The sequence below is a fragment of the Adelges cooleyi genome, unplaced genomic scaffold (assembly GCF_023614345.1).
Source record: "Adelges cooleyi isolate 19-005CV unplaced genomic scaffold, UGA_ACOO_1.1 ACOO_flye_CR_arks_rails_tigmint_CR_PRNA_30, whole genome shotgun sequence".
In the NCBI taxonomy this organism is placed as follows: Eukaryota; Metazoa; Arthropoda; class Insecta; order Hemiptera; family Adelgidae; genus Adelges; species Adelges cooleyi.
The window spans coordinates 20,888,399-20,901,014 of record NW_026095971.1 but is presented as its reverse complement, the minus strand read 5'-3'; the positions used below and the strand labels follow the sequence as shown (position 1 = coordinate 20,901,014).

At 30.2% G+C, this 12,616-nt stretch overlaps 1 protein-coding gene across 1 annotated transcript in view; it reads left to right on the top strand.

The window, feature by feature from the left end:
* Positions 1–12,616, top strand: part of LOC126837905 (uncharacterized) — a 79,247-nt gene that overhangs the window by 274 nt on the left and 66,357 nt on the right. Inside the window, exons 2-12 of the mRNA XM_050571884.1 lie at positions 1,475–1,541; positions 1,625–1,654; positions 1,747–1,800; positions 2,038–2,100; positions 2,467–2,496; positions 2,687–2,716; positions 2,799–2,825; positions 2,997–3,047; positions 3,202–3,231; positions 3,418–3,507; positions 3,900–3,956. Of these exons, the coding sequence (XP_050427841.1) occupies positions 1,481–1,541; positions 1,625–1,654; positions 1,747–1,800; positions 2,038–2,100; positions 2,467–2,496; positions 2,687–2,716; positions 2,799–2,825; positions 2,997–3,047; positions 3,202–3,231; positions 3,418–3,507; positions 3,900–3,956 (523 nt within the window). The 5' untranslated portion in view covers positions 1,475–1,480. The remainder of the gene's footprint in view (positions 1–1,474; positions 1,542–1,624; positions 1,655–1,746; positions 1,801–2,037; positions 2,101–2,466; positions 2,497–2,686; positions 2,717–2,798; positions 2,826–2,996; positions 3,048–3,201; positions 3,232–3,417; positions 3,508–3,899; positions 3,957–12,616) is intronic.

Below are 12,616 nucleotides of genomic sequence, written 5' to 3'. Positions count from 1 at the left end.
CTAAATTAAAAAAAAAATAATTTGCCAAACAAGTAATATTCAGCAAAATGATTTAGGTTTTCCAAAATAACTCAAATAAACTACAAAAACATTATTTTATAGGGAACTAAATTTTGATTAATATGCGTGTACAATTTTTTTTTGTCATTTTTTTTATATTTGCTAAGAAAAAAAATGTAAAACTAAAAACATGCAAACATATTACAGATTCGCACCGGGGCGTTTATTTGAAAGTGTTTTTATCACATTCAGTTGTAATAAATTATATATACTTGTATAATATATGTACATGCTTCGTCTCTACTATGGCTCGACCCTACTGTACTGGCTTTTTATAGAAAAACACTTTATCATTTAATATCGATGCTGAAAATAATTACTGTTAGATATACTATATGCACAACTATGGTCTGTATACAAAAAAAAAACAGTACAGAACTAAAGTCTGAAATACAACTTTAAAAGAACATCTGCTGTGGTTCTATTACAATAACAAGTTCTTTTGAAAACAATTTTTTGAACAGCTATAGCCGGTTTGTTATCAAAAAAAAAAAAACAATAACAAAAAAAACCAACTGAATATTTTACTTTAAAATATCTATAGTGTATACCATATTAACTAAGTAATAATCTAATATGAAAAAAAAACATATTTAATTCAAAATTTAAAATATTTTTCAGTGGTATTTTTTTTTTATACCTATGTTATATTCTAGACATGAATAATAAAAACGTATTTTGTTTTTTTATGTTCTTTTATAAAACCTAACACTAAGAAGAACATAGTCTAAATTCTGCGCCAAAGTAATGTGTGTACAATATAAATAGTATACAAAAAAAATAACTAGCTGTGTATATAAGTAAATATAGTTAATCTGCTAAAACTAATTAGATTCTGATTTTTCATTTAAAACACAAGCCTGTCCATAAGTCGCAAAAAGAAAATTTAGTTTCAAAAGCTGATAATCGTCAAAGAAATTCTGCTAGCGCGACAATTTTAGTAAATATTTCTATAAAATTCTAAAGATTGTATTTACCTACACTAAAACTAAAATGGCATGTGCTTAATCGGCCAAATTTTATAGTTTAAAAAGCAGTAACAAGGATATTTTTTTACTGTTTATTTTTTTAATGGGTCTTAACAGCGTCTATTAATAGCGTTTTTGAGTGAACTGTTTTCTTATATTATGTTTACCAAAACATAGATACAAACATTGCCTTTTACACAACCGACATTTTAGAGAGAATTTTATAATTGATTTTAAAACTACAAAAATTAAAACAATTTTATTTTTTAAGGAACTAAATTCTGCATATTTTACATTTTTATAATAGCCAAAACTAATGTTAAAAAATTAAAAACATGCAAAAACAAATGTTTTACTCTGACTTTATAGTTAAAGTAAATTATAAAGTTTTTCATGAGTTGACTAAGAAACATTATGCGTAGTCATGTTTTGGTTATTATTTGCAGATAAAAATGAAACTTTTCTGTTTTTTATTAACATTTGTCCTTGTGAGTGCTTCGGCAGACGAAGAAGGTAATTTATTTGTTTTCACAATTACAAACTTAGTGTAGTCCAAAATTTGAAATAAACCAATATTTCACCTTTTTTTTTTACAGCGGATTGTCTAAAGCAAGTTTTTCTTGCAAGTCAGTAATATTTTTGTTTAATAAAAATAATTTTTTTAAATTTTTTAAAATTCACTGATATCATAGATATTTTATTAAATTATTTATTACAGATACAGCCATTAAGAATGCTTATAATTTAACTGTAGATGGTAATCCTAGAGAAAGTAAGATATATTTAAAATTGATATTCTAATATATAAATGTATAGTTATGTGTACTTACTCACCTAATAGTCAAGTTATTAATAGCGATTTCTAAAAACCTAACCGAGAGGGTAGCTTTAAATCAAATGACTACTGATTAAAGTATGGTTTAATATTATTCTAAGGATTTATATGGTACCTAATTTTATTTTATTTCAATCTTCTAGTATAGTCCAAATGCATTTTTGTTTATTCTAGATGGATTGGAGCGTGTAATTGAAAAACTGGTTAATTTCACTGCACATTTGCGGAGGTCTTTCGGTAGTCATAGTTAAAATTAAAAAAAAAAAAAGTAGAAAAAAATATTTTTTAATTATATAACAATTGCAACTCAAATTTAACTATATGAAATCGATAAGTGATATAAATATTACATTTTTCACCGAAATCTAAATGGAATCTTTATGAAAAAATACTGATGTTAGCTCAGTCAACCTCTTCTTGTTGGGTATTATATTTTATTCGCATGATCACATTTGCTTTAATTCAGCCATTGTATTTTCATAAAGATTTCCTAGTCTGCTTAATATAGTTTTTTCTACTTTCAATTTATATAATTATATAATGTAATAATTATTAATAGCAAATCAAATCTAATATCTTTATTTTATATAATAACAATTTCAGCCAAAATCAGTTATATGATTGCTATGCCAGGTAATAGTTTTTATTGAATTTTATGAGAATATTTCCAATTATTTATTCCAGTGTTCATCGCCGCACCGTAATGCCAAAATAAATTTGTTCAAATTAATTGAGTCAAAAGCATCTTACTGAAATATTCAAAATAGACTATATATTAGAAAATTAAATGCAATATCATTAATTTATCTAATTTTAATTTCAGACAAAACGGAAATATTCAAAGACATACCAGGTAATAAATTTCAATATGACGCATTATGGAATGTTTTCACACAGTTGTTTGATGTTCTTTAAGATTTTTGTTTTAATTTCAGAATACGAAACCCTTTCCCCAATGAAAAGTAACCGCATTTGTATATTTCATAATATTTAATATATTAAACGCATATTCATTATTTATAATTACTTCGAGAATAACCATGTGTACCTATTCAAAAATACCAATGGGATATATAAGTTTCAATCATAAAAAAAACTATGTAGATTAAAATATATATATTTTTAAATTTTAGAATGCATTCACTACCAGTATAATATACAACGAGCAATAATAAATATATTAAGTAAATATCAAATTAAAAATATTAATAATCATACATATTGAATTGGTCTAATTTATCTCAGTTTCAGAGTGACTGTTAAATATAAGATATAAAATATACACACCGGATTTTTTATATGCATAATTACGATTTAATGTTTGATTTTTTTTTACAGATATTGTTATGCCTCAAGATGAAGGCCAAGGTAATTAAGAATTATTCGTTAGCCATAAATAGCCTTTAATAAGCTCCTTGGGATTTCAAGTGTAGAAAGAATACATTCGTTAAGTTTTAATACTAATGACTGGTTTTACAAAAAATAAGTTATACACAAGCAACTAAAATATTTTTATATCTTGATTATTTCTTCGCCATTAAATGATTTTCGCAGATTTTGGAGGATCAACTTTGGAAACCCTCGCAAACGAGAGAAGGGAATATGTTGTTCAAGCTTTAAGAAATATGTTAAAACGCGAATTAGGTAAATAAATATTAATATGAAGTGGTTAGGGTTTTGGACTAAAATTTTATATAAAATTTTTTTAGAAGAAAATTTTTTAAATAGGAATAATTCACTACAGTATAAAAAGGATAATACTATTTTTAATTTTTAACAACTATCCAAATAAGTGATGATTACTAACACATACTTTCTTGTAATACAAAGAGGATAGCTGTGTACAATACAGACACCAAGCATATTTTATTAGTTTTCATATGACTTTATTTAAAACAAATAAAATATTTGTGTTCTGTACCATAAAGAAAAGTAGTAACTGGTAAGTTACTATTTACAAATACCACTATAGTTTATTGTTTTCAATCATAACAAATATCTAGGAAAATAAAAATATATTTTGTTTTTAATTTAAGGACCCATGTATGACAACTTTATGTCGGAGCTAGAACTAAAAATAAGAGATTCAATAAGTAAATATAAAATTGTAATAATTGATAACTATACATAAATGTAGTTTTGATGAAAAACTATAAAAAAAATCGAATGAATTAAATTTTATATTTATACACCTATATATGTGGGTGTCCCACCCTGGTCCCCCAGCAGCTCTTCCTGATGATAGAAAAGTGCAGAATTTAGAACAACCAAAAACTCAAATTTGACTTCTGCTACAAAAGGTTCCTTTTCCCTATTCGCCTCATATATGTATAATGCTTAATTTTTTGATGATCATTCGAAATATAATAAAAAAAATCGTTCATTTAATTTTTGCTATTAGCTTTAAAGTGACTGTTGTAAATAAATTATAAAATGTATATACCGGGGTTTATTAACTGCAAATTTATTTGGTGTTTGATGCATTTGTTACATGAATTGCTATTCCTGAATCTGATGAAGTCCAAGGTAATTATGAATTTTTCGTTTATCAAAAATTGCCTTGTTGTAGAGTTGAAATTTAATTGATTTTATTTGTTTAATGTTTTATTTTAAACAATAATAATTCTAGTAAAATAAACGTTTTGTTGAGAAACCAGTAACCATTTATGTATTTTGAACGTTCTTGAACGTTGTGTTTGTAAATTATTTTTTTTCACTTTGCAAAAGAAAAACAAATTATACTTATAATAATGTGTAATGAGATCTTTGGGATTTCAAGTATAGATACAAAGTCGTTTAATAATTATTTTCGTAGATTTAGGCCGCTTAAATTTGACAACCCTTGCAGAAGAAAGCAGAGTTTCTGGAACATCTGTAGAAAATACAATCACACGTGTATTAGGTAAATATTTATATGGACTTGCTTAGGTTTTATAGTGCATGCTATTTTACATAACATATAATATATACCATATTATATAAACTGCATAATTAATTTATGTATAATATGTTACAGGAAGGGTTACTCCTGAAGATGTTGAAGACCTAAGTAATTAGGACATTTTTTATAGTCGTAAATAGCATTTAAAGCTTGTTTTAGAGTTGAAATTTGCTTTATTTTATTTTTACTACAATGTTACAAAGTATTCACTAGTAATCAAATTTTGGCAAGTTAAAAAACAAAAATGTTTTATTATTTTTTAGATGAAACTTATACTTGTTCTAATGATCAAATACCTGTATTACGGATGTGTCGTATGATAGCATTATACATAAGTACACAACTTCCAAATTCATACATAAGAAAGCTTCGGATTAACGCTTCGAACAACAATGATGAATGTATTCTATGGGATGGAAGAAAACAAAAAATATACCGAAAAATTAATGGCGTTTGGACGCACATAAAATAGATAACAGTAGAGTACAACTAGTCGAGGAGCATTTATTATAATTTAGACCCGGAGTCAATGGTATAAGTCTTCTACATAATTTAATATTATAGTTATTTAATAGTTATTCTATTGTAACAATATTCTCGTATTGCATTAATAGCTCAACTAATTTAATATATGTCATAATAAACAGTTTTATTTACGATTAAAAACACATTTGTTCCTTTTGTGTAGATTTAAACAGATCCATAATCCTTTTCACCATATTATACAGAACATAATTCGAAACGTTTTTAAAAATAAAAATGTACTTCTCCTTTACATCTATCCCCATCTATAGTAATTTCTTCTTCATTATTTATTCCTAGTAAGTTTTACATCTATATCTGTCTGAGTCGTCCAAGTAGTATTCTTTCTTTTCTTGCATTTCTTGGATCAATTGTTCTTCTTTGGGTTGATCGTCTGTGTATACTAATTTAATACCACAGTTGCCTATATTATATCGTTATATATCTTTTACCATTTATTTTCCCTTCCATTATGTTTATAATACATTGTGTGTGCCGCATAATGGGTCCAATAAACTTAATTCTCCATTTTAATAATTTGTCTTGGGTCTTGCTGCACTATGTTTAGCAGTTAAAATGTGATTACTGATTTGTATAATTCAAATAACAATTAATGAGATAGTTTTCCAATCGAATTTACGATTTGCGGGTGCGAGGATGACATACTTCAAAAAGTCGGTTAATATTATAACTCCTTAGAAAATGTATCATCATTAAGTATATAAAAAGTAACCTAATCCTTTATAATATATTTTTCATTTTGTTATTACTGGTGCGGCCGTGGTAGAATAACAAGTATCTATACATATTATTCTTTAAACACACAGTCATATCTATTGTTTTATGAACAATTCTTTAGAAAAATATCGCCAATTGTCAGTTGTAAGCAATTTAAAATTTTGGATGATTATATCTAACACAAACAATTTTAATACTAAAAAAACCAGTACAGTAAGGTCAGGGCATAGTGGTGACGGGGAGGTCACAGGTTTACAGGAATTTTTAAATCTGAAAGTTATAAAATCACTTTCGAAAAAACGCTTCGATGCAAATCGGTAGTTAGTATTTTCAAGCCAGTACAGTCCAAACCAAGCACAGTATAAACCAGCAAAGTTAGAAAGTTTTAAATTGAGGTTCTGTATTTACAAATAAGCATCAACAGATAATACAAATTGTTTATCTCAGTGGTACTTTTGGTCAAATAAATTATGTTGTAGCAAAACCTTATTGTAAAGGTAAGGTTAAACAATTTAATTTTTATAACATGTTTAAAAAGGTGACTTATAATATCCATTTGGCTCTCATCACTTAAAATATATTTCGATTAAAATGTTTTGATTATTTTACCTTGGCGAACTTATGGCCCTAAAATAAAAAATAAAAACATATTAAATATAATATATTTCATTAATGTTTCATTCTATATTGTATATTCGGTAGGTATTCATTACATTTAAACAATTTTTAAATTACTTTTAAATTAACAACATATTTTGTTTTAAAATCTAAACTTATTTTAAAATGAACGATGGGAAACATATTTTTTTTATTTTGAATATGTATTCATTATTTTTTTAATTATTATATTGGTATTAGTTAATACCAAATTTTTGGTAGATAAATATGTTCCTTTGAAGTTTTCTAAACAAAAACAAAAATGTTTGTCTTTATTTTTATTTGTTAAATTTTAAATAATATCTTAGTTATACTATTTACATAGTTATTGTCCCATGATGAATTTAAAATAAATGACCATACATGGGGTATATGCTGTGTCTCTACAATAAGGCGGCTATCACAAAAGAGCAGTATAGGCAATGAGCAACTAGCAATCGGTAAGTAATAGTAAGTAATTAACTGGCAATATCATCACTTATTGCCGATTGCTAGTTGCTCATTGTCTACTGCTCTGGTGCGAGAGCCGTGGAAGAGACAATTGGGCAAATAGGACACTATTTTTGGAATTTGGTTCAGGCTGAAACCCGTGGTTGTTAGATTTTATTTATGTTCCTTTTGTATTAAGCAAGTGATAAGGAGTAGGACCATTCCACGGCCAGTGACTGCTCGATGGTCTGACTGAACAGGTTTTTGAATGAGGCATACGACAGAATTTGCCACAATGTAGATATTACTACTTTGATAGGCTGACTTTTAGGCATTGAACTTGGCCTTTTTTTCACGGTTAGCTTTTTGTTGGGCACTTGCTATTTTTTTTTTATACTCAGGTCGTGCCACAACAGTGGTGGTAGATTATTTATATTTTACTGACGAAAATTAACACTAGTATAGAGTATAGACTGAGTTAAATAATATTATTAGGATTATTAAATTATTCTGTATTCGACGATCGATAAAATATGATGTATTACAAATACCATCTCTCAAACGGCACTAATTTTGATAACATTGCAATTTTAAGATTTTTTCCTTTACTTACACTATAAGAACTACCTTTTTCCCAAATATCACACTTTTATCTATAGAAAAGTGCCTTATAATTTTAATGATCAGTGAGCCAGTAACAAAAATGCAAACATTAAAGTTCTCCCTTTTTGAAATGGCATAATATTAAGGGGTTAATTTTGTACAGCGTTCTAAGTCCCCTAAGCTTAATCTATATTTCAAATTTCAAACGCTTATCATAAGAGAAAGCAGAGATATGAGAGTTAGAAAAACCTCACTCGACAGGCCAACGCGCATAAATTATTATATTTTTGGCAATCGGTGGATAATATTTAACGCTTGTATTATTTCTTTGTTGCTTGCCTGTCGACGAGCACCAGATACAAAGATGTACATTGTACATACATCTTATGTTAAAGACCCGTGTGTACAAGATTTTTGACTAGGATGGACGTACAGCGTGATGTACTAATAAAATCGTGTGTGTTTAGGTTTGGCTTAAGCTGTGTAATTGAGCCTTTTCGTGATAGAAATGTAAATGGCGGCCGTATTATTTAGCAAACGTGACTAAAATAATATCCAAGCAAAAATAAAAAAATGTTAAAAATTAAAACTGGGTTTAAAAATTAGGGAAAATGCCGCTTGAATCCACACTAAATATTACCTATCGTGTTCACCCTTAGCTAAGCATACAAAACCCACCTACTTTTCCCTTCTGTATCTGTCGCCACCTCCCTCTCTGCACTCTTTCCCACCATTTCAGCCCCTCCCTCTCATCGAACAGATGATTTACTTGAAGTGTTTCTACAAGAACGACCATTTTATATTATGTTCATTGACATTTTGCTAATTATAATTATGATTTTCCATTTGGATTGGATTCAATTTTAACGGAGCAATACATTTTTCAAATTTTTATAGGGACCTGTTGGTAACAGGATTACCCTACCTAATTAATTTTATGTATATTTTTTTTGTTACAGTATATATTATATATATTTTTTTTTTATTTTACACAAACCAATTGGTAAAATTCGAACACATGTGTTTGTTTTTATTTAGAAAACCCCCACAAAACAAGGGGGAAATTACCCTTGTAAATGTCTAGCTTGATCCACGTAAGTGCCAATCAACAGTCAATAGGTATTTGAAAATAGTTTTATTTGAGAAATTTGGGTAAAAACGCCAATAAATAATGATATAGACGGACGATCAACCCTAACCGTATCCACACTAATGCAAACAATTAAATTTTAGTTCCTTTTTGGCTTTTACAATGTCGTTATCGATTGGTTAGGTAGGATTTTTGGATTGTATGTACAAACAAAAAATAAAATTAAAACTTTTAACTTTTAACTTTACCGGGTAGACGGAGGGGGATATAACATTTTGGGGTTTGATACAGTGTCATATTATAAGGACATGTCCATAAATTGTTCCGGGGTAAACTCTATAGGAATAATTATAAGTAATTTAAAACGATAAAATCACTGGCTCTATAATATTTCACAAACCGGGACGGTCGCTAGTCAACGCTATACAACTAACACTTCATAGCACTTTCAGTATTTCTTATAAAAAGTGGAAATCTTTTTTTGTTTTCTTTAGTAAAAACTTTATTTTACACGCACAATGTTCAACAAAGTTCTAAGTTCATGCCTGTTGGTAGCGGTACCCGTGCTGTGCGCGGTGGGGTATTGTATATACTTCGACCATACTAGAAGAAATCACCCAGATTTCAAAAAGCACCTAAGAGAAAAACGTCGAGAGGCAAAGAAACAATCGATCCGGACGAGCTTTTTAGCTGAGCAAAGACAATTGTTGGATACGGCTTGTTTACTAGCCCCACGACTTCATACAAAAGACATTGCGGTAAATATTAAATTCACGGACGCTCTGTCCACGATATTTGCGTACCCTAATAATGAGATACAAGATGAGGCCCTAAAAATATTTGGGCCTATACTGAAGGAGCACGCAGACACCATGAAAGTCTTCGAAGGTATAGTGAACAACAAAAGAATAAAGCTTATGAAGGATCATAAAGACCTTTACGCTATACTCGAAGCTTAGGTAGTAACGTACTAAATGTAAAGTTCTACTTTACATTACACTATGTGTTTAAGACATTCAGGATACTTTAAGAGTACAAAAAATTACAGTACATTAAAATTTACAATTTAATACAAATTACAGTACATTAAAATTTTACAAAAAATTAAAGTACATTAAATTGACATTTTTTCAAAATAGAACTCTTATCAAATTAATTAATTGTTTATTTAACGAAAAAATATTTCAGATTTGAAATCAGGAGAAAATTTGTACTGTATTCTTATGTTACATGATTTTTTCTTAGGTTCTTAAGTGAAAACCCTACTGGGGGATTTTTATGCGAAAATAGGACAAGAATTAATATACAGACCAACAATTGGGAAAGAGAGTCTACATAAAGTCTCAAACGATAATGGTACAAGATTAGTTAATTTTAACATCACCATCATGACAGCTAAAACGGCTAGTAGATATTATATGAAGATAAGAAGAAATACCAACCAAATTGCACGTGTCAGTGTTATGCCCGACTCACAAAAAAGAAGACCCTATATCCCTACTAAACACATCTTACAAAATAGTATCAAACATAATGTTGAACCGAATCAAACCATACTCAAAGGAAAAAGTAGGAAAATATCAGTCAGGATTCATGCCAGGGAAATCGACAGTTGATCAAATAGTATGTATTTGATCAACTGTCTAACCATAGGAGAAGTTCATCAAATAACATGAGCAGCATACGCAGATGACATAATAATTATAGGAGAAACTGAAGAAGGTGTAATACGGACGGCCGAAAAGCTAATATGTAAGGGGAAAGAAATTGGACTACAAGTAAATGATCAAAAAACGAAATACTTAATAATATCTCGAAGAGAACACATACAAGATTCGCTAGTAGTTGGAGACTTACCTTCGAAAGGGTATCAAACTTTAAATATCTAGGAGTAGATATTAACCAACAAGCAAATATCCACGAAGAAATTAACAGGATAATAACGGCAGGAAATAAGTGCTGTTCTGCGCTTGTACCATTATTTAAGTCAAGATTACTGTCCAAAAACACGAAACTAAGACTTTATAAAGTGCTTATTAGACCTATAGTCCTGTACGCTTGTGGGGCGTGAGCGTCAACAAAATCGTCATTCAAAATGCCAAACCGATTCAAGTGCGCTTGAAAGGCGCCCGTGTTCAGTCAGAAACTGGGTAGCAAAGTGTCGCGGGGGCTTCCACTCTGGACACAGAGTGCGACCGACCTCCGGCATGTACGTGTAGGTAACGCGGCCCTCCTGGCCGGCGTACCATCGATCTTGCTATACCGTGTCGAGACTCAGTAAAATGTCACGGCGGCTTCGGTTTGGCTGGTTTTCAGCCCGTTTCCTGCGGTAGGAATATTCCTCAGACTTGTTGGTTAACAACCAACATCTACTGTTACACCTATCTACTCATAGGTATTTAAATTTCGATACCTTTTCGAAGGTTAAATGTAACATATCAATTCAACAAACATTTTCTGCTGATTACAAATTTGAAATTATTTTTTTCGTTAAATAAACAATTTTTTAATGAGATACGAGTTCAATTTTAAAAAGTTCTAAATTAAAAAAAAATTGAATAACATTTTTTTTTGTACTCTTAAAACATCCTGAATGTCTCATACACTCACTCTGTATATATTATGCAAAATATTCCTTATAAAAATATTCGTATTTAGTTTTAGATGCGGCGGGTTTTTTTTTTTTTGTTGCGCTTAATATAGACCATTCAGGTCCTTCGCCGCGACCACCACTTCCTTCCATCTGTCTCTATCCGTGGCTAGCTCTTCACCGTTCAATAGGTCCGTTACAGAAGACAATCCAGGCACTTATGAGTCTCTGAAATGCTTTTATGAAATACCATGAAATATGACATTAATAGTTATGTTTAATCGATTTTGAAAGATTTTCAGTTTTTCTCAGGTTTTTCTTAGTAACACTCGACGTAGAAGATTATTAGGTATTACTGTTAATAGCCGGACACGTTCGTTATCGCATATGGTAATTAAATTAGCTTGAAACCCTATCGAAGAATCGGTAATATAATACGCTTTGATTACATTTGTTGTAGCTCACTTCTTTGCTCAGCGGTACCACTTGGCGACCGACAGCTTCAGGCGGATCTACTCCATCCTTGTGGCGATCTTCTCAAGGGCTGGTTTGAGAGATGGTCCCCAAGGTTTCAGTGGTCTCTCCAAGTCCAAGAACTGTCACGTCGTCGATGTCAAGAAATCCCACCGGTTGTTTGTTTCCACGGCCTCGGGAAGACCCCACTTCCTAAACAGCAGAAGGACCACAGGCTTCTTCCGGACCACCGTAATTAGTTTTTTTTAATTTCTCAGGTTTTTTACTACCACCTTGAGCACTTCATTCATAATGAAATCAGGGCCAAGGACTTTACCGGAAGGCAGCCTCGTTCCTGCTACGGTGAGCTGACTTCATATCGGGCTCGAGTTGAAGGCAAGCATCGGCGTTGGATCTTCTCCTGGCCCTCTGGAATCGCCTACGAGCCGATAGAGAAGACCTCCTCAACTCGGCGACCAATGTGTTACTTTCTTCCTCCCTCGGTACGAAGAACCATTCACATGTGTTGTTTTGCTTCAAAAATTAATCAACACGGATCTATCGATTCGAATCACACGTGTAAACTTAATGATGATGAACTAACGTAGTAAAAGTTACGGGATAATTATTGTTCTGGCTAGTAATGTTTGTAATTGAAGACTTTCTTAATAAAAAAAAAGGAATACAAATTATTGTTCGTTGTTTTTGGTGTGCATTTTTTTATTTCCGA